Source organism: Schistocerca cancellata, chromosome 3 (assembly GCF_023864275.1).
Source record: "Schistocerca cancellata isolate TAMUIC-IGC-003103 chromosome 3, iqSchCanc2.1, whole genome shotgun sequence".
Lineage (NCBI taxonomy): Eukaryota > Metazoa > Arthropoda > Insecta > Orthoptera > Acrididae > Schistocerca > Schistocerca cancellata.
The window spans coordinates 77,686,727-77,714,425 of record NC_064628.1 but is presented as its reverse complement, the minus strand read 5'-3'; the positions used below and the strand labels follow the sequence as shown (position 1 = coordinate 77,714,425).

The window sequence follows — 27,699 nt, the reverse complement described above, 5'->3', positions numbered from 1 at the left end:
TGGTCCTCTCGCTGGCCGTGGCGGCCGCGCTCGCCGAGCCCAGGCCGGGCTACCTGGGCGCCACCACGTACGCCGCGGGGCTGGGCATCCACGCCGCACCGCTGACTCTGCCCGCCGCCTCCGTGCTGGCGCCCGCCGTGTCCTCACAGTTCCACGCGCAGGACGAGCTCGGCCAGTACCACTACGGCTACAGCGGCGGCCCCTCCGCCAAGGAGGAGATCCGCACCGCCGACGGCTCCGTCGCGGGCGCCTACTCCTACGTGGACGCCCACGGCATCGTGCAGAGCGCCCACTACGTGTCCGACCCCGTCAACGGCTTCCGCGTCGCCGCCACTAACCTCCCGGTCGGTCCCGCCGCTCCCGCCCCCGCCGTCGTGGCAGCCGCCCCCGCCCCCGCCGTCGCCGTGGCCGCTGCGCCCGCCGTCGTCGCCGACACCCCCGAAGTCGCCGCCGCCAAGGCCGCCCACTTCGACGCCCACCTGGCCGCCAAGGCCGCCGTCCTCGGCCGCAAGAAGCGCAGCCCCGGCTTCCTGAGCGCGGCCGCCCCCGCCGCCGTGCTGTCCACCCCCGCCGCCACCGCCCTCGCCGCCCCCGTGGCCTACGCCGCCCCCGCCCTGGCCGTCGCTCCCGCCCGCAGCTTCGCCTACTCCGCCGTCGCCGCTCACGGTGCGCAGGTGGTCCCCGCCGGTCCCGTGGCCGCCTACGCCGCCGCCGCCCCCGTCGTGGCCGCCGCCCCAGCGGCGCACGTGGTCGCCGCCGCCCCCGCCGCCGTCGCCTACTCCGCCCCCGCGCCTGTCGCCTACTCCGCACCCGCCGCCGCGGCCGTCCTGCCAGTGGCTGCCTCCAGCCAGTACCGCGTCCAGGACGAACTCGGCCAGTACACCTACGGCTACGCCGACGGAAACTCCGCCAAGACTGAGAGCCGCGCCGCTGACGGCTCCACTGTCGGCGGCTACTCCTACGTAGACGGCAACGGCCTGGTGCAGAGTGTCAAGTACCACGCCGACGCCCTGGGGTTCAGAGTCGCCGCCACCAACCTGCCCGTCGGACCTGCCTAAGTTGAACATCACATCTGCTCCCTCCCTGGAAATGTTTACCACATGCATACACACACACATACACATGTAACATATACCTGTATGGCAAGCACAAATGTCGGGATGGACACCTGTTGCTACACTGCTGCATCCTAGTCTCAGCACGCGATGGGACGCACCTTGTAACACAGGTTGCTTCCACTTTCGGACACAGACAGGCCTTGGCGCCGGATGACGACTGAGCGAGTGCCCCTGCTGGGCTGGAGCCGCCCTCAGCCCCCTTGCTGAAGGCGGGCAGTGCCAGAGCAGAGTCCACTGTCCACTCTTCCTCCACTCGTACCTTTCTTCCCTTAATTTAATGTATAGAACACTGTAAATCTTCATTTGTGTAAATATGCAATAATATATTATTATTGATACATATTTGCACTGAAAATACTGTCTGTTTTATACTATGTGCAATAAATGTTTTTAGAATCAACCTTTTGTTTTGTTTTCTTGATCCTCTATAATACACAGCATCACACACATTTATAACAATGAAGTCTATTATCATCAAATCATCTTAAAATCGTATGCCTTTCTTTCTTTCGCTTACGCCATAGTCCCGCAACGATCGCAGGGTCGGCGTGGTTACAACAGATTTGGCAGTGTTAGTGTTAGGGGTGGCCGGATGCCCTTCCTGCCGCCACCCCGTACCCCCCAGGACGGTGTCAGAGTGCCCCTAACTGTCTGCCTCGAGTGTAAATCGTGAAAGAGTGCGGACGTGTTTCAAATGTCTGCGGGGCGTGTAACTGAGGCGGAACGTGGGGACCAGCCCGGTATTCACCTAGCGGCATGTGGAAAAGCGCCTAAAAACCACATCCAGGCTGGCCGGCACACCGGCCCTCGTCGTTAATCCGTCGGGCGGATTCGATCCGGGGCCGGCGCGCCTAGCCGCGTCCAGGAAGCAGCGCGTTAGCGCGCTCGGCAACCCTGGTGGGTCTTAAATTCGTATGCCTCACCTTGCATAAAAGAAAATTTTTTTGCAAAACAGTTGATCCAGTTTACTAAAAGTTTTTGATGTTTTATTCATAAACTAGGTTGGAACAGGCCTTGCCATTATTTGGTAGAATCTCCTTACAATATATAAACAAGAACACACAATATTTACTAAGAGAAAGGAGAAAAGACATAATGCAATACGAAAATCATTAAAGCCATTGAGCATTTACTTTTAAATTATTTGTGATGAATACTACATTATAATTCAGAAAAGGACCGCCTGTATAAATTTCCTTTATTTTCGTCTGTGATTACAAAACTTTTGGTTCAAAAATGGTTCAAATGGCTCTAAGCACAATGCGACTTAACATCTGAGGTCACCAGTCCCCTAGACTTAGAACTACTTAAACCTAACTAACCTGAGGACATCACACACATCCATGCCCGAGGCAGGATTCGAACCTGCGACCGTAGCAGCCGTGGGATTCCGGACTGAAGCGCCTAGAACATCTCGGCAAAAGTCTAAAGACTTTCTGGATCAGTCTTATTCGCAGTTGTGTCGTAGTCTGTGTAATCCGGATGACTTACCACTGTCCTAATAAGTACAAGTATGATTAACAAATGGATATGTATTAGATATCAAAACAAGCACATCTACATTGAGTCATAAATGTGTACCATGCATATGGCGTGCCTTTGTCTTATTGGAAGGCAGCAGGTTTAGGGCTCTACACTTTTTTTTTTTTTTTTTTTTTTTTACAGGCGACGCATTGGATCTCGAATTGTCATTGTACAGGTTGGCTATAATTAAACTCCTGCTGCGTGACCCAGAGTAGACGGGTACGGCGAATTAGGAATGAAACACAAACATCAGTGTGAACTACGGCAGGAGGTAGCCGACATCTATAAGGAGCAAGAGTGATGCAGCTCTTCGCGAGAATCGAGAATTACGAAAAGGTCCTATACCCACAATGGGGTTGAGTAACATGATTCGGAGGTTCGAATGAACTGGTCACTTCGGAATTGCTCCAACAAGTGGCCGATGGCCAATTCTGCCACAAATTGTTGAAGAAGTTACTGTTGCCATGGCTGAGAGTGCTGACGCAATGTGCGATTTTCAAGCAGTACACAAGCTAGAATGAGATTTTCACTCTGCAGCGGAGTGTGCGCTGATATGAAACTTCCTGGCAGATTAAAACTGTGTGCCGGACCGAGACTCGAACTCAGGACCTTTGCCTTTCGCGGGCAAGTGTGAAAGGCAAAGGTCCCGAGTTCGAGGCTCGGTCCGTCACACAGTTTTAATCTGCCAGCGAGTGTCAGTACACAAGCTGTGTCACTACTGCTGTTCCGTGGTGCACCGTTTTTCAGGCAGCATTAGTGCAATCTCTGTCCGCCCCCGGTAGTTTAGTGGTCAGCGCGACAGTTCCCTGTTGGGTCGGAGATTTTTATCCGCTCAGACACTGGGTGTTGTGTTGTCCTACTCACCATCATTTCATCCCCATCGACGAGCAAGTCGCCGAAGTGGCCTCACATCGAAAGACTTGCACCCGGCTAACGGTCTACCCGACGGGTGGCCCTAGTCACATGACATTTACATTTTTTTAGTGCAATCTCTAGTGCGGTTCCAGGCTGTCGTGGATGCAGATGGTCGTCACACTGAGCATCGTTTGGAACATGAAACGTAAACACAGTAAGCACTTTACCCTCTCGCGTGGAAATTAAAATGTGTGCTTTTCTATGCTTTTTTCGTTATTTTTCTTCGGCGTGTCCTCACAAATATTTCCTCAAAGTTTCATTCTCCTACGTTGACTCACTTTTCATGGGGACCCTCTAAAGTAGCGAACGTTTCACTAAAACCAGCCTGTATGCGGGTTGTAGCATTACAGTCGGTACATCAGCTACGTTCTCTTCATGTGATACTACAATCTTCGTGTACGTTTTTTAAGAAGAGAAAACTTGTTAAAACATTGTCAGTAAATTTTTACATGCTTCAAATTAAATACCTTATAAAGGTCATATGTGACACAATCTTAAACAATTGTTTGGGGTGTAAAAACTGTTAACCATGTGTCTTATAAAAACTAATGAAGAAATTTTAGAATATGATACGGTAGGGAGCTGCTTGGGTCGTAGAAAGGTACTGCGATCACAAAATAAAGTATACTAGAACACTAGTTGATTAAAAAATTAAAACTTTTCCAATGAAAAAGTACGCAGTTAAATACAACACTTGGAATGCATGAGAGTAAGATGATAATTAGAAAACAACTACAATCACACCACGATGGAGGACCAAGATGAAATAATCAAGTAATTCAAGTATTAAGCAGTTGCGAACAAATTATTAATCACCCTACGGCGTTGCTCATTAACATATAGTCCAAGAACATCAGCTAACTATATTTAGCAATAGCACTAACGGCTTAAGGCCCAATAACAAACGTCTTCCACAATTAAGCCAAAACACATTTGTGCCATTTATCTGGCGCTTTGCGTATCCGGCACTATCGATAGCCACTTGTATTTCTGTTTCCGTCTGGTTCGGCCTGCGCAGGCGCTGAGGCGGCTGCTGCCCTCTGGAGCGTTTTTCGCGGGAGGGCCGCGCGCGCTCGGCTCGGCAGTTGGATTCGCACCGAGCTGGCGGTATTTTGCCTTCCGCCCCGGCACGGAGGTGTGGTCTCGTTGTGGGCGGGCCTCGTTGATTTGGGCGGTGTGGCGTGTTGATGATGTGCTGTAGTGGACAGCTGATGGATCCCCGCACGCGATTGCTCGAGGTTCTCCGCCACTGAAAAGGGTGCCACGATATCTCTTGGGTTTCCGCACCCAGGAGTTGTAAGGACTGCAGGCCAGGCTTTCTGTGTTTGCTCTGTCCGGTCTGCGTGGCGGGGTTCGTTTCACCTTACTTCACCTTACTTTAGCTGTTGTTTATATTTTCTGCGTGATTCCGTTTTAGCCGGTGTCTGGGTGTCGAGTTTTCTGCTGGTGTGTACCCGATCGTCGCCCCTGTTTTCCCGCCCGGGGAGCAGACGTATCTGTTGGTGGGAATTATGTGGCAGTGTGTGTTTTGCGTGGACCCGGTGTCCTGACGCGCCTCGATTCTGAGTTGAAATTATTGTGGTCAGTCTGTCTCGGTTGCTGGAGTGTGTGTTATTGGTTTTCTGGCTTGCTGGGGAGTGCGTGCGCGTCCGTTCCGTTTTGCGATGTGGCAGCAGTCTGATATTTTTATGTGTGCTTGTTAAGTTGCTAGCAATCGCTTTTGCTTTTAGCCTTGTGCTTACTTATTTTTATTTAAATTGGTGGGCATTGTCATTTGTCTGTTCTTTTACCTTTATTTATTTGTAGTTTCAGTTAAGCCTAAGATGATGTCCAAGGTGCTACCAATTGATTTTAGCCTCGTGTGTACTTAATCCTATTTAAATTCTTGGGTATTAGCATTTGATTGTTCTTTTGCTCTTATTTATTTGTTGTGCCAGTTAGCCCTAAGATGATGTCAGACCTTGGTATCTGTCAACCTTATTTTGGCTACTAGCGCTCAGGTGCAATATTGCCGGACCTATCCCGGATTTGTCATTAATTGAGAGCCTTTTATGCTGTATTTTTAGTAGTAGTAGGTTTGGAAAGTGCACTTGCGTATGGTATTTATTGTGTTTAATCCCCCCCCCCCCTTCTTCCTCCTTCGTGTAAACTGATTTTGGCAAGATTGCTAGGTGGCCTGTGTTATTACCTATGTAAGTTTGCCCGCTGCTGTAGTCGTAACATGTTTTGACCGGCAAGCGGCCCATGTTGGCGAAAGTTTGAATGTGTTTTGCGCTGTTGATGTTGGGCTTTGCCGTACATATATTTAGTAATGTACGTGTTATTGTGTTAAGGATTTTAGGGCATTTTTAATTGAGATACCTGTTGGAAATTTTATCACTCTTTTAAAGAAGGTATAGGAAGGAGTAACTTCAACTGAAAATTTAATTGTAAATTATACATTTGTGCTTCACATTTAAAAATTTAACCGTATTGGGTGAAAGGATGTAGTTTAATGCACAATGCACAATGATTATTTGTTAATGTATCAAATTGTAGACAGTTGCCTGCCGGAGTGGCCGAGCGGTCCTAGGCGATAAATTCTGGAACCGCGCGACCGCTACGGTCGCAGGTTCGAATCCTGCCTTGGGCATGGATGTGTGTGATGTCCTTAGGTTAATTAGGTTTAAGGAGTTCTAAGTTCTAGGGGACTGATGACCAAAGCAGTGCTCAGAGCCATTTGAACCATTTTTTTTTGTAGACAGTTTTGAAGTTTCTCTGTTTACCTGTGGTATATAACATTTTTATTGTAAGCAGCTTGATTTGTTTGTGTCACTGTAATTTGTAAGCCACAGTGTAATTTATTACAATTAATTAATTGTTTTGGGGAAATACACCTTGAATTGTATGTCCCCTTTTCATTAACCGAATCCCATCCAAATCATCCGCTCAACATTGTCCGAAAAAGATTAATACGCCGTTTTAGACTGACTCTGGCGTCCAATCGATGGTACAGATGGCGAATACTGTCCTGGGATACGTCATGCCACACCTGCTCGACCTCTTCACTTAGTTCTTTAAAAGTTGTTTGGTTGACGAGTTGCACGAGTAGCTTCTCGTCCCATAAGATCGCACACGTGTTCGATTAGCGAGAAGTCTAGATCGTGCTGGACAGGAAAGTTGCTGTACGTCTTTTAGAGCCCATTGAATTTCACAGGCAGAGTGTGGACGAACATTATCCTGTTGTAAAGACAAATCACGTACCAAGCGCTGGTTATCGGCCCCTCCACAAACACCAAAGGTGAACAAGAGTTGTAGCTGGACCTTAAGGCCTAGGGTGTGGCCAGTGTGTCTTGGACGAGTGCACTCAACGAGACGGCGCTCATCATGTCTATGTCGTACAAACAAACGACCACCAGTTGCGTGCAGGCAGGATCTGCTTTCATCGCTGAAGATGACAGCGCGCCGTTCAATCTGCAAGGTGGCAGAATAAATGAAGGTCAGATTCACACCTTACATGAGAGCTTCATAGCTTCATATATCACAATGGCAAGGTGAATATGACATCTAACTTAATTTGGTAGTAATGAGCAAATTTGCCTGGCAGTATGAAATGCAAAAAGGGATGACACTCAATTGACGGTAATTAACACACCATTCCTATAATGCACGTTTGAGTGGAAGGTGAAACAAGGAGCAAGAGGCGTTTTAGTTTGGAATTCAGAGGGACGAGGGCGGAGGCAAGGCTGCGCTACAGGGGGTAACACGGAAACCACTTAAAGGGGTGTCCCAGGCAGAAAGTCAACGGCTGGCCAGGTGACTCAGATGGGGAGAGCGAGAATAACGGCCCATCTGAGGGAGGACAGGAAAGAGAGCTTTTAGAAATCTGCCTTTCACAATTACAAATGGATACGAAACAAGACCAGTGACGCGTTTTCGATCACATGTCCAGAAAGTGGAACATATGTGAGGAAGACAATGTATGCATTTAAGCATCTGGAATGGGCACAAAACATTCGATTGGAGGAAATGCGCTGGGAAGGAGAAAAGAGACAATTTAATGGTAGGGACATAGCGATTGGTAGAGAGAGTTTCCATAAAATAAGAGGAACGCTCCTATTGGTCGAAAAAAGCCGAGACGGGAAGAACGAAAGAACCCAGGTGGGGAGACAGTACGGCTATGAGTAAGACAAGACGGAAATTTTCGGGGGCTCTTCTCTGAACTGGCGTCAACTGCAGAACAGAGTGCATAACGCTCTGTACGACGCAGAGGAGTAATTTGTGTGAACACTGCGTTGACAGCGGCTGTTATCCAGATAGAAATTAGCTGTAGCATCGTTTAGCTCCAACTTTGGAGAAACGAACCAGCCAATTGGTTAATTGTTCTTGCGAGAACTGAGAGGGCATTATAATATACACGCTGCTCCAACCATGCGTGTATATATCGCCATATTCTAAGACCAAGGATGAGTACGTGTTGTCTCGCATAATGAGAAACATAGACAAAGTTTCTGCTGAAAAATTCAGCAATGCCCGCATCTCGTGGTCGTGCGGTAGCGTTCTCGCTTCCCACGCCCGGGTTCCCGGGTTCGATTGCCGGTGGGGTCAGGGATTTTCTCTGCCTCGTGATAGCTGGGTGTTGTGCGCTGTCCTTACGTTAGTTAGGTTTAAGTAGTTCTAAGTTCTAGGGGCTGATGACCATAGATGTTAAGTCCCATAGTGCTCAGAGCCATTAGCCAGCCAATTCGGCAATGGTGTAATTAGTTTTATAGGAATTTCAGCGGAAGAGAGTGGCCTAGCAGACGACAGCTCATCACGGCTTAAGGTAAGTACCGCGTGCAGAGGTGTAAACATGTTGGTTCACCAGCTTGCGTCCAACGTAAAATCGAGCGACCTTGGGTAATCTTTTGCTCAATTTGTCACATAACTAACCATCCACCATAGAGTTGACTGTCATCCTAAAAATAGTACCGAACTTTCAACCGGAATCGGACGATTTTCGTAGTACTGACCAACATCATAATGTAAGTGTAGGAACAATTTTGTAAAGAAACTTCTAGTTAAACTTTAATATTGTCGTGTTTAGCATAATTTAGCCTTCTGAGAGTTAATATTTAATCTTGTTGAGTTTAGGATTATTTCACTTTTTGATGTTGACGAGATGAGTTATCCTGACAACTGCTTTTTGTTGTCACATTGAAAACTGTATAAAAGCGTGTATTTTTGTGCTAATATAGCGACATCAAACATGTCATTCATACTTACACAGTTGTCTTCAGTTGTAGAATAAGTAAACCACAAATATTGCACCTTACACATCTTCCAAGTGATCTTCTAATGGAACCAGTCTGCACATCGATGCTGCGGCGAGAGAGGAAAACGGCTAGAGGCGTGCGTGCCGGTAGTCCCAATGCTAATAACCAGTTCGCTACAGTTCGTGTTGATAGGTGTGTAGGTGTGGGCTCATAAGCCCTCTTATCTGTGTTGTGGTAGAGATACGACCTGCCACTGCTCCCCTTACAATATGATGACACTGGCGGGTACTGTGCTTCGCGGACATCCAGAACCTCGTCTATGGGTGTGAGAAGGTTCGCGTACCCACTGACATCAGCATCGTTGTACAACTGACGCAACACTTCTAACTTGTGTGGCAATACTCAGAAAGGAGCATCCCGCTATTCGGAAGGCTAAGATTTGACCTCTTTCAGACTAGCTCAGAGGGCTGAAGGAATCACAAGTGCATATCCATGGTATGGTTGCCTACTTGCTTCACACGTTTGTTCCACAAGAAGCCTTCTGGCTGTAAGCATTCCTTACTAATGGGTAGACACAGATGGTGCTCTGGTGGTCATGGCACTACGTTATCTGTTGGCGGACGTCAGTGAAATCATTATCAATATATCTACTATCCTCCACGGGGCATATGGCGTCATCGTATCAAAATAGACATCGTGTTTGTAGATGTAGTGCTTTTTTCAAGCAGTGTAATTAAAGCATTAAGAAATTGGAGTATAAGTGGTTAATAAAGAAATACAGGTCGAGACCATACAATTAATTATTTTTAGCAAATGTATAAATGGCTTAAGGCCCAACGAAACATATCTATCATTGCGAAGCCGTTTCAATTTTGCGTATAATTTTAACCAAGGAACGCGACGCCTCTGCCATCAATATCACTTTACATCAACACTGGCCAAACTTCAGTGGGAAGAATTACGCATTTACGACAAATACAAAGAAACATAATTGAAGGCTGGCGACCATGCAACAACCTTTACAATAGGTGAAGGTGCTGCAGGATTCACAGAAATTAGTATTTCTTATGGAGGATCTTAAGCTTAAACACAGGGTCATTTAAGGCGCAATGACCTACCAAACCACCAAGTTGAACTTATAATAAAATCGCTTCTAGACGGTTTCTCTTACTTTACAGTTGCATTAAGTCATATACAAGTTAAATACAAAACACCAACGCAAGGCAGCGGCTAATTTCGAAGATTACAGGAAAATAAACAGTGGCAATAATTGTGCAAATATATAGATGGCATCAACTACGCCCGGTGGGCAAAACTCCAAATAAACAAATGACAAGATAATTACTATACAGGCGGCTTGTTCCGCATATAGCAGATGGAAAGTAATGCAGAATTACTATAATCAGCTGTCTTACCAAAATAGGCACTATTCCCGCAGATATACAGGGTGATCAAAAACAGTCTGAAAAGTTCGTAAGGGTGTTGGAGGATAGGCTGTGCTGAGAAACAATTGTTAAGAAAAAATGCGATACGTTGTACCGTTTCCGAATAAATGAGCATTGAAGTCAGTCAATAAGACCGTTGTGCTAGCATATTCAAGCGGCCCGCCAGATACAATTAGTGTAAGTTATTCTCTTACCGTTCACGACAGCCCACGAGACTGCTCAGCCTTTCGCTCGGGTTCAGTTCTTACTAAAGTCCCATGTTGAATTTTTTTATCGCTTTCTTTTTGGTTTTTAGGAAGCCAAGCAAAGAACATATTTGACGACACCGTCTCTGGTGGTCAGCCTGAATTTGCACGCGCAATCGCCTCATTGACTCACTCCAACGCTAATTAACTCGGAAACGGAGCAACATATCGAATTTTTTACTTAACAATTACTTCTCAGCATACTCTACCCTGCATCACACTTACAAACTTTTCAGACTGTTTCTGATCACCCCGTATAACAAATGTACAAAATATTTTGGTGAATGCCACCAGACCGACCTAAGCATAAGACTAAGTCCCTTTTTGGCTCCGCCCCTGTTAAATAACGCATTAACTAACGGCAAATCTATCCTGTAACAAACGCATATAGGCAGAATTAAACACTATTCTAATTAAATATAAAACCAATGCATAAAACAAATTTTATAAGCACTAAAAGTATTAAAGAGCACTGTAATAAAATGCAGAACGCCAATAAATTAAGCCAACTGGGCAAGCACTAAGTGCTAAACAATATTTTAATGAATTACCAAAACCAGCAATGAATTAAAAGGCTCTCGAGCTTTGAATAAACACTATTTTCATAAGACACATGACAGTAGATAATATGTGTTGCAGGTAGATGCCAGTTAACCATAACATTAGTTACGTTAAACTCTACATTCTTCAAAATACAGAACACTTTAGGATGGCTGGCAAGCTTGGAATTAACAACAACCTACAGAATGATTTGACAACTCTGTTGTTTGCGGACAGTAACCAGGTGGAAGGCATGTAGATCCATAATCGTAATATAGCATAGCAGACCAAATCAATTTGTATCAACAATGTAGGAAGCAATTATTGCTACGTCAACAATACTAGAATAAATACACGATTGGCAACTAGTGCTCTGTGCCACTGTCACTTCTGTTCGAATATCTTGTGCGAACTTTCGCCGATTGTTGTCTTTCCATTGAGAAGTTATTTAGTGACAGGCGATATTGAATGTTGGGACGAAAAAGTATTAATAAAAGTAACAGGTCGCAGTGTTTGTGATGTTAATAGTGCCCTTCCAACAGAAACTATCTCAGACAAAGCTTCGATCAATTATAGTGTCAGATTCCATCCCTCAGCTTTGACAAGTGACGCCATACCTAAGCCAAATGCTATCCAGAGACCAGAGACATCTTAGAAGACAACGGGTCATACTGTATTCGTAAACAAACGATTATAGCACAGATAAAAAAGATGATACACTTACAATCATAGTTCACGCTATTAATAACTTAGCCACGAACTATATCGAAAAGAATTTAATGTACCAAAAAAGTAAGAACAGAGAAAGAGAAATATACATGTCAGAAATAACGAGTTGTCGTAGGTTACGCGAGTAAGAAAGGGAACTATGGAGAACCTAAATTCCACTACTGTCTCGCGCATCGCGAACTCTTAATTTTATTGAATAGCGGTAATTTTTAATAATAAATATTGAATAATACGGGACTACCGTGATTTTGGCGAGGAGAAACTGAAATGTAACACAACAACGGAAAAATGAAATAAATAATAACATACAGGAAACGTAAAAAAGGACAGAAACTAAGCGTTAGTTGGAAGACTGGAAGTCTAAAAACTCTTTTGAAGTGGAATTACTTTCGTAACGAACCCAAAGATTTTGAACGCAGATGCCAACTGCTAAAATTATGAGAGTATTTGTTTTCTATTCCCGCACACATTGCCACTGTCGAAAGAGTATTTTCGCTTATGTCCGTCCAGTAGACTGATGAAACATATGGACTGCTGCCAGTGACTGTGGAATCAATCTTTCAGTGCCAGTTTAACCACAAACTGATATGCATGGAGTTTTGTAAATATGTAAAAGAGAAAAAAAGACTCTGAAAAAGGTGAACCCTTTCAGAAAGTATGGTGTACCAACTACTACTGCTGCAACAAGTTCGCTGTAATTGTGTTATAAATAAAAGGTGCTTATATTGAATAAACTTTTTGCTTCATTTATACACCATCATCTCAGTGTCCCGACGGGGCACCGGCTAGACATGGGAACCCTAATCACACATTCGGCCTTGACAAAAGCCGACTTGTTCAATTGACACTAGAACTGACCGCAAACTTTAATAAACAGGCCAGATGACTGATTTGCGAAATCAAATTATCCTGAATATACGTACAGCATAGAATATCTCCATATTCATTAAACATATTTGCCTGTGAGAATTTATGTTATGCATCCGCAAAAAAGTGCAATTCATTTGATGCCTGTTTTCGGTGGCACGGATTGGCGCACCTCACAATGAAATGTTCTTTAATGGCTAACTTTCTGACTACTATCGTTGCTCCGTGTGCATTTCACGGTTTTATTAAGATTTTTGTGATTACAAATGGATTGGATATATCCACGTTGCTTGTCAGTGCCATCATCTCAGACTGATTTTAAGCAACGGCGTGGATGACTGCAGACACACTTTTACTGTTGAGAACTGCATCATGTCACGATACGTTGTTTGCTCTAAGATGATAAGTGACAAATAATTATTGCACAATTAAGAAAATTATCCAGCGATAATAGCAGGTGCTTAGCTAGTTGGACGACCTATGATAATGCCTCCACGGATAAGATACCTCGGGAATTATCAAAAAATAGGAAAAGGTAGGGAAAAGTTAAAATGCGAAAGGAAAGTGAAAAAAATCAGTGAATCAACTAGTCAAGAGAAGTCTTTCGCTACGTTAAAATAATGAAAAACTGTTTAGAAATGATTCTACTGTAAATATGGGAGAATCATTAACGTCCTACACTCAGGTTAATGGTGAGTCCGCATCCGGATATGAACATCATTTTTTTAATTGAGTATAAATAAAAAAGTGACTAGATGTGAGGAATATGTTGCAGCCACGGCTGTGAAGGAATATCAATCATGTGTGCCGTAGACAATGATTGTCAAGAAAGAATCGTCACTAGATGACTGTGAAATTACCAATACCTTCACATCACAGAAAGCACAGCACGTGCCCAGTTTCACTAGAGATCAAGATGTGTATACTGTTTCTGGTACAACAAACATCATATAGAAGTATAGGCCTCTACATATTTTTAACAACATTTACTAGCATTAATAATTTTGTTTGATTCTATGAAAATAAAGAATAAGTAATCTCTTTGTTTACACACTCTAAGACAAGAAAGAAACAAAAAAAGAGAAACTAAAAATGTGCACGATGAGGAGTCATCCAAATGGGACAGGAATTGGTAGATGTGGTGTAGACGTACAGACAAACAAATGAGTACAATTTCAGAAAAAAATTGGATGATTTATTCGAGAGAAATAGTTTCACAAATCTGGCAAGTCAGTAACTCGTTGGTCCACCTCTGACCCTTATGCAAGCAGTCATTTTGCATGGCACTGATCGAGTTTTTGGATGTCCTCCTGTGGGATATAGCGCAAAATTCTGTCGACTTGGCTAGTTAGATTGTCGAAATTCGGAAATAGCTGGAAGGCTTTGCCCATAATACTCCGAATGTTCTGAGTTTAGCACCGGTCTGGTAACTTTGCTGGCCAACACTGGATTTGGCAAGCACGGTGACAGGCAGCACAAACTCTCACCGTTTGCGGGCAGGTACTATCTTGCTGAAATGTTCGCCCAGGATGGCAACAAAACGGACGTAGAATATCGTCAACGTACCGTTGTCTTGTAAGGGTGCCATGGATGACAAACAGAGAAGTCATGCTAGGAAAAGAAATGGCACCTCGTTGTCGGGCGGTACCCTGGGTGACAGTCAGGTTGGTATCCCACCGCTGTCTGCATTGTCTCCAGACACGCCTTCGCTGGTCAATGTGTAGCGTCGCAAGTTTCTTTTCGGATAGCTATCTGCATGAAACTCCGGTGGCTGACATCTGCTGGCCTAACCGGGAGACACACACGCATCTGTCACTACCTGGCGTGGGAAAGCTATCCAATGTCTCTCACTGGATGCGGACATTCACCATCTATTAGAACCTGAATAAATTATATTAAATATTATCAACCCCCCATGAACCACGACCCTTGGCGTTGGTGGGGAGGCTTGCGTGCCTCAACGATACAAATAGCCGTACCGTAGGTGCAACCACAACGGAGGGGTATCCGTTGAGAGGCCAGACAAACGTGTGGTTCCTGAAGAGGGTCAGCAGCCTTTTCAGTAGTTGCAGGGGCACCCGTCTGTATGATTGACTGATCTGGCCTTGTAACAGTAACCAAAATAGTCTTGCTGTTCTGGTACTGCAAACGGCTGAAAGCAAGGGGAAACTACAGCCGTAATTTTTCCCGAGGGCATGCAGCTTTACTGTATGATTAAATGATGATGGCGTCCTCTTGGGTAAAATATTCCAGAGGTAAAATAGTCCCCCATTCGGATCTCCGGGCGGGGACTACTCAGGAGGACGTCGTTATGACTACGTATCGGAGCGTGGAATGTCAGACCCCTTAATCGGGCAGGTAGGTTAGAAAATTTAAAAAGGGAAATGGATAGGTTAAAGTTAGATATAGTGGGAATTACTGAAGTTCGGTGGCAGGAGGAACAAGACTTCTGGTCAGATGAATACAAGGTTATAAATACAAAATCAAATAGGGGTAATGAAGGAGTAGGTTTCATAATGAATAAAAAAATAGGATTACGGGTAAGCTACTACAAACAGCATAGTGAACGCATTATTGTGGCCACGATAAACACGAAGCCCACGCCTACTACAGTAGTACAAGTTTATATGCCAACTAGCTCTGCAGATGACGAAGAAATTGATGAAATGTATGATGAGATAAAAGAAATTATTCAGGTAGTGAAGGGAGACGAAAATTTAGTGGTCATGGGTGACTGGAATTCAAGCGTAGGAAAAGGGAGAGAAGGAAACATAGTAGGTGACTATGGATTGGGGGTATGAAATGAAAGAGGAAGCCGTCTGGTAGAATTTTGCGTAGAGCATAACTTTATCATAGCTAACAGTTGATTTAAGAATCATGAAAGAAGGTTGTATACATGGAAGAACCCTGGAGATACTAAAAGGTATCAGATAGATTATATAATGGTAAGACAGAGATTTAGGAACTAGGTTTTAAATTGTAAGACATTTCCAGGGGCAGGTGTGGACTCTGGCAACAATCTATTGGTTATGAACTGTAGATTAAAACTGAAGAAACTGCAAAAAGGTGGGAATTTAAGGAGATGGGACCTGGATAAACTGACTAAACCAGAGGTTGTACAGAGTTTCAGGGAGAGCATAAGGGAACAATTGACAGGAATGGGGGAAAGAAATACAGTAGAAGAAGAATGGGTAACTTTGAGGGATGAAATACTGAAGGTAGCAGAGGATCAAATAGGTAAAAAGACGAGGGCTAGTAGAAACCCTTGGGTAACAGATGAAATATTGAATTTAATTGATGAAAGGAGAAAATATAAAAATGCAGTAAATGAAGCAGGCAAAAAGGAATACAAACGTCTCAAAAATGATATCGACAGGAAGTGCAAAATGGCTAAGCAGGGATGGCTAGAGGACAAATGTAAGGATGTAGAGGCTTATTTCACTAGGGGTAAGATAGATACTGCGTACAGGAAAATTAAAGAGACCTTTGGAGAAAGGAGAACCACATGCATGAATATCAAGAGCTTAGATGGAAACACAGTTCTAAGCAAAGAAGGGAAAGCAGAAAGGTGGAAGGAGTATATAGAGGGTCTATAATGGGCGATGTACTTGAGGACAATATTATGGAAATGGAAGAGGATGTAGATGAAGATGAGATGGGAGATATGATACTGCGTGAAGAGTTTGACAGAGCACTGAAAGTACTGGGTCGCAACAAGGCGCCTGGAGTAGACAACATTCCACTAGAACTACTGACAGCCTTGGGAGAGCCAGTCCTGACAAAACTCTACCATCTGGTGAGCAAGATGTATGAGACAGGCGAAATACCCTCAGACTTCAAGAAGAATATAATAATTCCAATCCCATAGAAAACAGGTGTTGACAGATGTGAAAATTACCGAACCATCAGTTTTAGAAGTCACAGCTGCAAAATACTAACGCAAATTCTTTACAGACGAATGGAAAAACTGGTAGAAGCCGACCTCGGGGAAGATCAGTTTGGATTCCGTAGAAATGTTGGAACACGTGAGGCAATACTGACCCTACGACCTATCTTAGAAGAAAGATTAAGGAAAGGCAAACCTACGTTTCTAGCATTTGTAGACTTAGAGAAAGCTTTTGACAATGTTGACTGGAATACTCTCTTTCAAATTCTGAAGGTGGCAGGGGTAAAATACAGGGAGCGAAAGGCTATTTACAATTTGTACAGAAAGCAGATGGCAGTTATAAGAGTCGAGGGGTATGAAAGGGAAGCAGTGGTTGGGAAGGGAGTGAGACAGGGTTGTAGCCTATCCCCGATGTTATTCAATCTGTATATTGAGCAAGCAATAAAGGAAACAAAAGGAAAGCTCGGAGTAGGTATTAAAATCCATGGAGAAGAAATAAAAACTTTGAGGTTCGCCGATGATATTGTAATTCTGTCAGAGACAGCAAAGGACTTGGAAGAGCAGTTGAACGGAATGGACAGTGTCTTGGAAGTAGGGTATAAGATGAACATCAACAAAACCAAAACGAGGATAATGGAATGTAATCGAATTAAGTCGGGGGATGCTGAGGAAATTAGATTAGGAAATGAGAAACTTAAAGTAGCAAAGGAGTTTTGCTATTTGGGGAGCAAAATAACTGATGATGGTGAAAGTAGAGAGGATATAAAATGCAGACTGGCAATGGCAAGGAAAGCGTTTCTGAAGAAGAAAAATTTGTTAACATCGAGTATAGATTTAAGTGTCAGGAAGTCACCATTTTTTATTACCTATTCGTGTAGTACGTAAAGAAATATGAATGTTTTAGTTGGACCACTTTTTCGTTTGTGATAGATGGCACTGTAATAGTCACAAACATATGGCTCACAATTTTAGACGAACAGTTGGTAACAGGTAGGTTTTTTAAATTAAAATACTGAATGTAGGTATTTTTGAACATTTTATTTCGGTTGTTCCAATGTGATACATGTACCTTTGTGAACTTCTCATTTCTGAGAACGCATGCTGTTGCAGCGTAATTACCTGTAAATACCGCATTTAGCAATACGTGTAACGACAATCCTCTCAACAGCGAGTACTTCGCCTTCCGTAATGTTCGCACATGCGTTGACAATGCGCTGACGCATGGTGTCAGGCGTGGTTGGTGGATCACGATAGCAAATATCCTTCAACTTTCCCCACAGAAAGAAGTCCGGGGACGTCAGATCCGGTGAACGCACGGGCCATGCTATGGTGCTTCGATGACCAATCCACCTCTCATGAAATATGCTATTCAATTCCGCTTCAACCGCACGCGAGGTATGTGCCGGACATCCATCGTGTTGGAAGTACATCGCCCTCTGTCACGCAGTGAAACATCTTGTAGTAACATCGGTAGAACATTACGTAGGAAATCAGCATAAATTGCACCATTTAGATTACCATCGATAAAACGGGGGCCAATTATCCTTCCTCCCATAATGCCGCACCGTACATTAACCCGCCAGGGTCGCTGATGTGCACTTGTCGCAGTCATCATGGATTTTCCGTTGCCCAATAGTGCATATTATGCCGGTTTACGTTACCGCTGTTGGTGAATGACGCTTCTTCGCTAAACAGAACGCGTGCAAAAAATCTGTCATCATCCCGTAATTTCTCTTGTGGCCAGTGGCAGAACTGTACACGACGTTCAAAGTCGTCGCCATGCAAATGTTGGTGCATAGAAATATGGTACGGGTGCAATCGATGTTGATATAGCATTCTCAACACCGACGTTATTGAGATTTCCGATTCTCGCGCAGTTTGTCTGCTGCCGGCCGGAGTGGCAGAGCGGTTAAAGGTGCTACAATCTGGAACCGCATGACCGTTACGGTCGCAGGTTCGAATCCTGCCTCGGGCATGGATGTGTGTGATGTCCTTAGGTTAGTTAGGTTTAAGTAGTTCTAAGTTGTAGGGGACTTATGACCACAGCAATTGAGTCCCATAGTGCTCAGAGCCATTTGAACCATTTGTTTGTCTGCTACTGATGTGCGGATTAGCCGTGAAGCAGCTAAAACACCTGCTTGGGCATCATCATTTGTTGCAGGTCGTGGTTGACGTTTCACATGTGGCTGAACACTTCCTCTTTCCTTAAATAACGTAACTATCCGGCGAACGGTGCGGACACTTGGATGATGTCGTCCAGGATACCGAGCAGCATACATAGCACACGCCCGTTGGGCATTTTGATCACAACAGCCATACATCAACACGATATCGACCTTTTCCGCAATTGGTACATGGTCCATTTTAACACGGGTAATGTATTACGAAACAAATACCGTCCGCACTGGCAGAATGTTACGTGATACCACGTACTTATACGTTTCTGACTATTACAGTGCCATCTATCACAAAGCGAAGAAAGTGGTCCAACTAAAACATTCATATTTCTTTATGTACTACACGAATATGTAATAAAAATGGGGGTTCCAATTTTAAAAAAAACGCAGTTGATATCCGTTTGACCTATGGCAGCGCCACCAGCGGGCCAACCTTTGCGCCATCTGGTTTCCCCCTTCAAGCTAGACGAGTTTAGTTCTTTGTAGTTTTTTCGTTTGATGCTTATTTCGTGAGATATTTGGCCCGGTCACTATCAATGGACGACCCCGTATATATCCAGATCGTCCGCTTATAGCAACCTCTCAAAACTCTGGCATTTTTCTCTCCACGTCCAATACTGCTGTCGGCTCACCTCCAACTGCACAACGCTACGCGCTGTTCACATCCAACTGCCCAACACTACACAAGCGAGTATTCCAACAATGCCAACCAGCCACATACTGCACACAGCACAGTCAGTGATTTTCATACAGAGCTCTACGCAGCGTCACCAACATGAAAACCTAAACAAATTACTTACAGTTTATCTGCACAACCAAACGGCCGATACTTTGATGCCGCAGGATGTGGCCTATTAATCGATCCTTTCTTTTAATCAGGTTCTGCCATAAATTTCTTTTATCCATAGTTCCATTCAGTAGCTCCTCATCTGTTACTCGATCTACCGATCTAATCCTCAGCATTCTTCTATATCACCACATTTCCAATGATTTTGTTCTCTTCTGGTCTGAACTGCTTGTCGTCAACGTTCCACTTTCGTACAAGACTGCAATGAAGACAAGTATTTTCGGTATAGTCTTCCTGCACTCAAATTTATATTAGGCATTAACAAATTCCTTTTTTCCAGAAATGCTTTTCTTGCTATTGCTATTCTGTAGTTTATATGTTCTTTACTTTGCCCAACGACAATTATATTGCTGTCCAAATAGCAAAACTCGTCTACTACTTTTAGTGTCATATTTCCTAGTCTAATTCCCTTAAGATCGACTGATCTAATTCGACTACATTCTATTACTATTGTTTTACTTCTGTTGATGTTCATGTTATAATCTCTTTTCAATATGCCATCCATTCCGTTCAACTGCTCTTCCGAACCCTATGGTGTCTCTGACAGAACCACAACGTCATAGGAAAACCCTGAAGTTTTTGTTTCTTCTCCCTGAACGTTAATTCCCTTTCTTGATTTCTCCTTGGTTGCCTTCACAGCTTACTCAGTGTACAAGTTGAACAACATTGGGGGTAGGCTACAACCCTGTCTCTAGCATCTCAACTGCGGCTTCTCTGACGTCCATCGACACTTATAATTTCAGTCTGGTCTGTCTGTAACAGACTGCTGAGATGTCGACTCTGCGTTAGCGCCTGACGCCACATCAAGTACAGGGGAACAACTTTCCCGTGACTTTCAGACACTCAGTTCCTGTGAAAGTACGTTGCCCTTGCAACAAGTAAAACACTGTGTTATATCAAGAGTTCGGCAGCGAGATCAGGTGGAACTAATCCCGCGTTTTTCGCTATCAAATATGTATGTTCTTTAGACTGTATGGTGGAGATGACCTCAAACAGAACTTGGAAAGTTTGGAAGAACTCCAATCGACTGTGCCAACAGAAGTGCCGCAGTTGTCATAGCTCTCTGACTGCAGCAAGAATAGTTAATTTATTCACTAGATTTGGGGTAATTCTTCTGATTCAAAAAGGGTATTTTTGGCTCAAAAACGGGCTGTTCGGGCTATATGTGGTGTAAGATCGAGAACGTCTTGTCGACCCCTATTCAAAAATCTGGGAATTCTGACATTGCCCTCACAGTATATATTTTCTTTAATGTCGTTTGTTGTTAGCAATATTAGCCTATTCCCAAGAGTTAGCAGCTTTCACTCAGTTAATACTAGGCAGAAATCAAATCTGCATGTAGAATGCACTTCCTTGACTCTTGTGCAGAAAGGAGTGCAGTATTCTGCTGCATCCATTTTCAATAAGCTACCACAAGAACTCAAAAATCTTAGCAGTAGCCCAAACTCTTTTAAATCTAAACTGAAGAGTTTCCTCATGGCTCACTCCTTCTATTCTGTCGAGGAGCTCCTGGAAGAGCTAAAAAATTAAGCAAATTCCAGTGTTACATTGTTGATTTTCTTCATTTAAACTTACGACTTGTCACCTGAATATGTTTTTTTATATTTCATTTTATCTGTTTCTAATATCGTGTTATAATTTCATGTATTGACTCGTTCCATGATCATGGAGACTTCTCCTTAATTTGGTCCCACGGAACAATAAATAAATAAATAAAAAATAAAATAAGCTGCGCCTCAATTTATTTTCAGCAGGGAAGCGCAGTCATGGATCCAAAGCGAGGGTGATGCTTGTTGTGAACACCTCGAAAGGGCAATTTCTAAAAACCATTTATATTTCTACATATATCTGTCTCCGGAATTTTAGACGACTACATGAAAATAAGGTAGCATGAAATTTAGGGTCTCGAAAATGGCAATGAATCCAACTACTCTCCAGGGAGAAAGCACATGTATATGGGCTTTCTAACTGATATGCTTCAAAGAACGTGGCAGCCAGCAACCTACTACCATGAAAAAATCTGACGTCCTTGTGAGTTCGAGGAAGATGTCTAAGTCAAGAGAGAAACACTGTCCAGTAAGAAAAAAAAAAGTCATACAGATTAATTGCTGCCAAAAGCAGGCGGAAACGACAGAAAGAAGCGCCAGTCACCCTGTTTATACACATCTAGAGCTGCTGACTTCTTGCTGAGTGAAATACTAACAGCTGTGAGTGCACATTGGGGCTTTATTGGTTTCATTGGTGTAAATTATGGCTTTAGAATGAAATGAATACCCTTAGCTGCATATAGGCGTTGATATAAGTCAACGGGGATAGTTGAAAATGTGTGCCCCAACCGGGACTCGAACCCGCGATCTCCTGCTTAAATGGCAGAAGCTCTATCAACCTGAGCCACCTGGGACACAGCGGATAGTGCGACTGCAGGGACTTATCTCTGACACGCCTCCCGTGAGACCCACATTCCCAACTTACTGTCCCTCACTGTATTCATAGTGCCCCTCCAAATTATACTCATTACTTGCGGCTTGTTGCCGATTCCCGTAAGAGTTCGGGCACTGTTTGTGAAGACGGTCAAATGGCCGGTGAGCCTTGACTATATATATATATATATATATATATATATATATATATACACTCCTGGAAATTGAAATAAGAACACCGTGAATTCATTGTCCCAGGAAGGGGAAACTTTATTGACACATTCCTGGGGTCAGATACATCACATGATCACACTGACAGAACCACAGGCACATAGACACAGGCAACACAGCATGCACAATGTCGGCACTAGTACAGTGTATATCCACCTTTCGCAGCAATGCAGTCTGCTATTCTCCCATGGAGACGATCGTAGAGATGCTGGATGTAGTCCTGTGGAACGGCTTGCCATGCCATTTCCACCTGGCGCCTCAGTTGGACCAGCTTTCGTGCTGAACGTGCAGACCGCGTGAGACGACGCTTCATCCAGTCCCAAACATGCTCAATGGGGGACAGATCCGGAGATCTTACTGGCCAGGGTAGTTGACTTACACCTTCTAGAGCACGTTGGGTGGCACGGGATACATGCGGACGTGCATTGTCCTGTTGGAACAGCAAGTTCCCTTGCCGGTCTAGGAATGGTAGAACGATGGGTTCGATGACGGTTTGGATGTACCGTGCACTATTCAGTGTCCCCTCGACGATCACCAGTGGTGTACGGCCAGTGTAGGAGATCGCTCCCCACACCATGATGCCGGGTGTTGGCCCTGTGTGCCTCGGTCGTATGCAGTCCTGATTGTGGCGCTCACCTACAAGGCGCCAAACACGCATACGACCATCATTGGCACCAAGGCAGAAGCGACTCTCATCGCTGAAGACGACACGTCTCCATTCGTCCCTCCATTCACGCCTGTCGCGACACCACTGGAGGCGGGCTGCACGATGTTGGGGCGTGAGCGGAAGACTGCCTAACGGTGTGCGGGACCGTAGCCCAGCTTCATGGAGACGGTTGCGAATGGTCCTCGCCGATACCCCAGGAGCAACAGTGTCCCTAATTTGCTGGGAAGTGGCGGTGCGGTCCCCTACGGCACTGCGTAGGATCCTACGGTCTTGGCGTGCATCCGTGCGTCGCTGCGGTCCGGTCCCAGGTCGACGGGCACGTGCACCTTCCGCCGACCACTGGCGACAACATCGATGTACTGTGGAGACCTCACGCCCCACGTGTTGAGCAATTCGGCGGTACGTCCACCCGGCCTCCCGCATGCCCACTATACGCCCTCGGTCAAAGTCCGTCAACTGCACATACGGTTCACGTCCACGCTGTCGCGGCATGCTACCAGTGTTAAAGACTGCGATGGAGCTCCGTATGCCACGGCAAACTGGCTGACACTGACGGCGGCGGTGCACAAATGCTGCGCAGCTAGCGCCATTCGACGGCCAACACCGCGGTTCCTGGTGTGTCCGCTGTGCCGTGCGTGTGATCATTGCTTGTACAGCCCTCTCGCAGTGTCCGGAGCAAGTATGGTGGGTCTGACACACCGGTGTCAATGTGTTCTTTTTTCCATTTCCAGGAGTGTATATATATCTATATATATATATATATATATATATGTATATATATATATAATTATGACTTTTCCAAAGTTGTGAAAGTTTGTTGCTGTCTGTGTTGTTAAATCAAGAGCATGAAACACATATATATTTTAAAGCTTTTCAATGATATGTTCCTGTGATTTGCAATCTCTTTGAAGGTAATATATGGACATTTAATAAGGACTGATGTAAATAAATTATTAATTTAATATTATGATATTTATACCTTCGTCGTATTTTTATTAAAATTCGTGGCGTCAGTGGCACGTCAAAAATTGGTGTTGAAGGCGGCGTGGGGCGGATGAGTGGCAGTCACTGTAGACATCAATAATAGACACCTGAAAGTAGCCTGTGTACTGATCGACAGTACAAACTCTCTGGAGTGTGTGCAGCCATCGCTCTTGTCGCATCTTCTTACAACCAAGAAAGAGACGTCGAGATGAAAGACATTTGAAAACTCACTGCAAATCATGAACCGTCTGTGACATCTCCCTGAATCGAACCCTGGGTCTTGTAATGGTTCTTTATTTACGTGACCATTACGGCACTCCAACCCCAGTTCTCGATACCAGTAATATCACATTTGGTTTTATTAATGTATAGGTACTCCGATGTATCGATATATCACAGTGATATGGTTCTTGTGTGTATTAATTTCTGTGAGACTATCATAATCTTTGACGTTTTGGCGCGAATGAGCACAGAGCAATCTTTGTTTCGCTTTGCAGAAGTTAAGTTGTTATTTCGAACAGTCAAGTCTTGTGTTTGGTTAAAGTGCGCCGACCGCGGTGGCCGCGCGGTCTAGGCGCTGCAGTTCGGAACCGCGCGACTGCTACGGTCGCAGGTTCGAATCTTGCCTCAGGCATGGATGTGTGTGATGTCCTTAGGTTAGTTAGGTTTAAGTATTTCTAAGTTCTAGGGGACTGATGACCTCAGATGTTAAGTCCCATAGTGCTCAGAGCCATTTGAACCATTTTTGGTTAAAGTGGAAATTAAATATATAAAGGTTGATACAAAATTGTTTTCTTGATGATGTGACAATTAAGAAGAAGTATATGTGAATTTACAAGAAGTTTAATAAAAATGTGTATCGTGAATACCAAATCAAATATTATTTCTACCGTGCCATTGTTCTGATCTGGGATTGTTTGATCATTAAGAATTTCCTCAAATACGCATTTGCTAGGTCTACAAATATTGCTAAAATACAGATCTGGACCTTCTAGCAGTCAAAGTGGAATCACTCTAGAATCAACAAGATGAGCCATAACAACTTCGACGAAATCTACGTGGGAATCCATTCAAGATATGCAGGGTCCATGGATTCATGAGGTTGTCTCGATATCCGTACACGTCCATCCGCTGGATACACTTTGAAACGAGACTCGTCCGGCTAGGCAACATATTGCCACTCAACAACAGTCCAATGTCAATGTAGACGGGCCCAGACGAGGCGTAAAGCTTTGCGTCATGCAGTCATGAATGGTACACGAATGGGCCTTCGGCTCTGAAGGGCAATATCGATGATGTTTCGTTGAATGGTTCCCGCGCTGACACTTGTTGATGGCCCGACATTGAAATCTGCAGCAATTTGCGGAATGGTTGCACCTCTGTCACGTTGGACGATTCTCTTCGGTCGTCGTTGCTCCCGTTCTTGCAGGATCTTTTTCCGGCTTGAGCGATGTCCGAGATTTGATGTTTTACCGGGTTGTTGATATTCATGGTACACTCGTGAAATGGTCGTACGGGAATAACTCCGCTTCATCGTTACCTCGGAGATGGCGTATCCCGTCGCTCGCGCGCCGACTATAAGACCAGGTTCAAACTCACATCTTGATAACCTGTCATTGTAGCAGCAGTACCCGATCTGATAAATGCGCCAGACACTTTGCTGTCTTGTGTTGGCGCTGCTACCGCAGCGGCGTATTCTGCCTGTTTACATATGTCTGTATGCTAGCACGCGAGCCCGCCCGGTCGGCCGTGCGGTCTAACGCACGGCTTTCAAGGCGGGAAGGAGCGCCTGGTCCCCGGCACGAATCCGCCCAGCGGATTTGTGTCGAGGTCCGGTGAACCGGCCAGTCTGTGGATGGTTTTTAGGCGGTTTTCCATGTGCGTCGTCGAATGCGGGCTGGTTCCCCTTATTCCGCCCCAGTTACACTATGTCGGCGATTGCTGCGCCATCAAGTTCTCCACGTACGCTTACACCACCATTACTCTACCACGCAAACATAGGGGTGACACTCGTCTGATGTGAGACGTTCCCTGGGGGGTCCACCGGGAGCCGAACCACACAGTAACCCTGGGTTTGGTGTGGGGCAGCGGAGGGGTGAAGTGTACTGCGGTAGTCGTCGTGGGGTTGTGGACCACTGCGGCTGCGGCGAGGACGGAGCCTCTCCGTCGTTTCTAGGTCCCCTTTTAACATACAATACAATACAATGCTAGTACGCACGCCTATTCCATTTTTTTTGATGCTTCGGTGTGTGTCATGTGCGACGTCAGCTTCTGGCGGCCCGGTGGTGACGGCCTTGCTGCCTGCCCGCAGGTGGTCCTCTCGCTGGCCGTGGCGGCCGCGCTCGCCGAGCCCAGGCCGGGCTACCTGGGCGCCACCACGTACGCCGCGGGGCTGGGCATCCACGCCGCCCCGCTGACGCTGCCCGCCGCCTCCGTGCTGGCGCCCGCCGTGTCCTCGCAGTTCCACGCGCAGGACGAGCTCGGCCAGTACCACTACGGCTACAGCGGCGGCCCCTCCGCCAAGGAGGAGATCCGCACCGCCGACGGCTCCGTCGCGGGCGCCTACTCCTACGTGGACGCCCACGGCATCGTGCAGAGCGCCCACTACGTGTCCGACCCCGTCAACGGCTTCCGCGTCGCCGCCACTAACCTGCCGGTCGGTCCCGCCGCTCCCGCTCCCGCGCCCGCCACCTTGGCAGCCGCCCCCGCCCCCGCCGTCGCCGTGGCCGCCGCGCCCGCCGTCGTCGCCGACACCCCCGAAGTCGCCGCCGCCAAGGCCGCCCACTTCGACGCCCACCTGGCCGCCAAGGCCGCCGTCCTCGGCCGCAAGAAGCGCAGCCCCGGCTTCCTGAGCGCGGCCGCCCCCGCCGCCGTGCTGTCCACCCCCGCCGCCACGGCCCTCGCCGCCCCCGTGGCCTACGCCGCCCCCGCCCTGGCCGTCGCTCCCGCCCGCAGCTTCGCCTACTCCGCCGTCGCCGCTCACGGTGCGCAGGTGGTCCCCGCCGGTCCCGTGGCCGCCTACGCCGCCGCCGCCCCCGTCGTGGCCGCCGCTCCTGCGGCGTACGTGGTCGCCGCCGCCCCCGCCGCCGTCGCCTACTCCGCCCCCGCGCCTGTCGCCTACTCCGCACCCGCCGCCGCGGCCGTCCTGCCAGTGGCCGCCTCCAGCCAGTACCGCGTCCAGGACGAACTCGGCCAGTACACCTACGGCTACGCCGACGGAAACTCCGCTAAGACTGAGAGCCGCGCTGCTGACGGCTCCACTGTCGGCGGCTACTCCTACGTAGACGGCAACGGCCTGGTGCAGAGTGTCAAGTACCACGCCGACGCCCTGGGCTTCAGAGTCGCCGCCACCAACCTGCCCGTCGGACCTGCCTAAGTTGAACATCACATCTGCTCCCTCCCTGGAAATGTTTACCACATGCATACACACACACACACACACACACACACACACACACACACACACACACACACATGTAACATATACCTGTATGGCAAGCACAAATGTCGTGATGGACACCTGTTGCTACACTGCTGCATCCTAGTCTCAGCACGCGATGGGACGCACCTTGTAACACAGGTTGCTTCCACTTTCGGACACAGACAGGCCTTGGCGCCGGATGACGACTGAGCGAGTGCCCCTGCTGGGCTGGAGCCGTCCTCAGCCCACTTGCTGAAGGCGGGTAGTGCCAGAGCAGAGTCCACTGTCCACTCTTCCTCCACTCGTACCTTTCTTCCCTTAATTTAATGTATAGAACACTGTAAATCTTCATTTGTGTAAATATGCAATAATATATTATTATTGATACATATTTGCACTGAAAATACTGTCTGTTTTATACTATGTGCAATAAATGTTTTTAGAATCAA

The 27,699-nt window shown here is 46.0% G+C and overlaps 2 protein-coding genes across 3 annotated transcripts in view; one reads left to right on the top strand and one right to left on the bottom strand.

The window, feature by feature from the left end:
• LOC126177055 (cuticle protein 21.3-like) overlaps positions 1 to 27,699 on the top strand; it is a 33,921-nt gene extending 6,222 nt beyond the window's left edge. The window contains exon 2 of the mRNA XM_049924290.1: positions 26,141 to 27,699. Within this exon, the coding sequence (XP_049780247.1) occupies positions 26,141 to 27,205 (1,065 nt within the window). The 3' untranslated portion in view covers positions 27,206 to 27,699. The remainder of the gene's footprint in view (positions 1 to 26,140) is intronic.
• Positions 6 to 27,419, bottom strand: LOC126177056 (uncharacterized). Of its 2 annotated transcripts, XM_049924291.1 has the most exons (3): positions 27,305 to 27,419; positions 27,198 to 27,272; positions 6 to 1,050 (listed from the first exon to the last, which is right to left on the bottom strand). In XM_049924291.1, exons 1-3 carry the CDS (start codon positions 27,367 to 27,369, stop codon positions 144 to 146), a joined length of 1,047 nt encoding a protein of 348 aa, XP_049780248.1. In that variant the 5' UTR covers positions 27,370 to 27,419; the 3' UTR covers positions 6 to 143. The 2 variants fall into 2 exon arrangements, with proteins under 2 accessions (XP_049780248.1, XP_049780249.1); XM_049924292.1 differs by lacking the exon at positions 27,305 to 27,419 and having other exon boundaries at positions 27,198 to 27,278.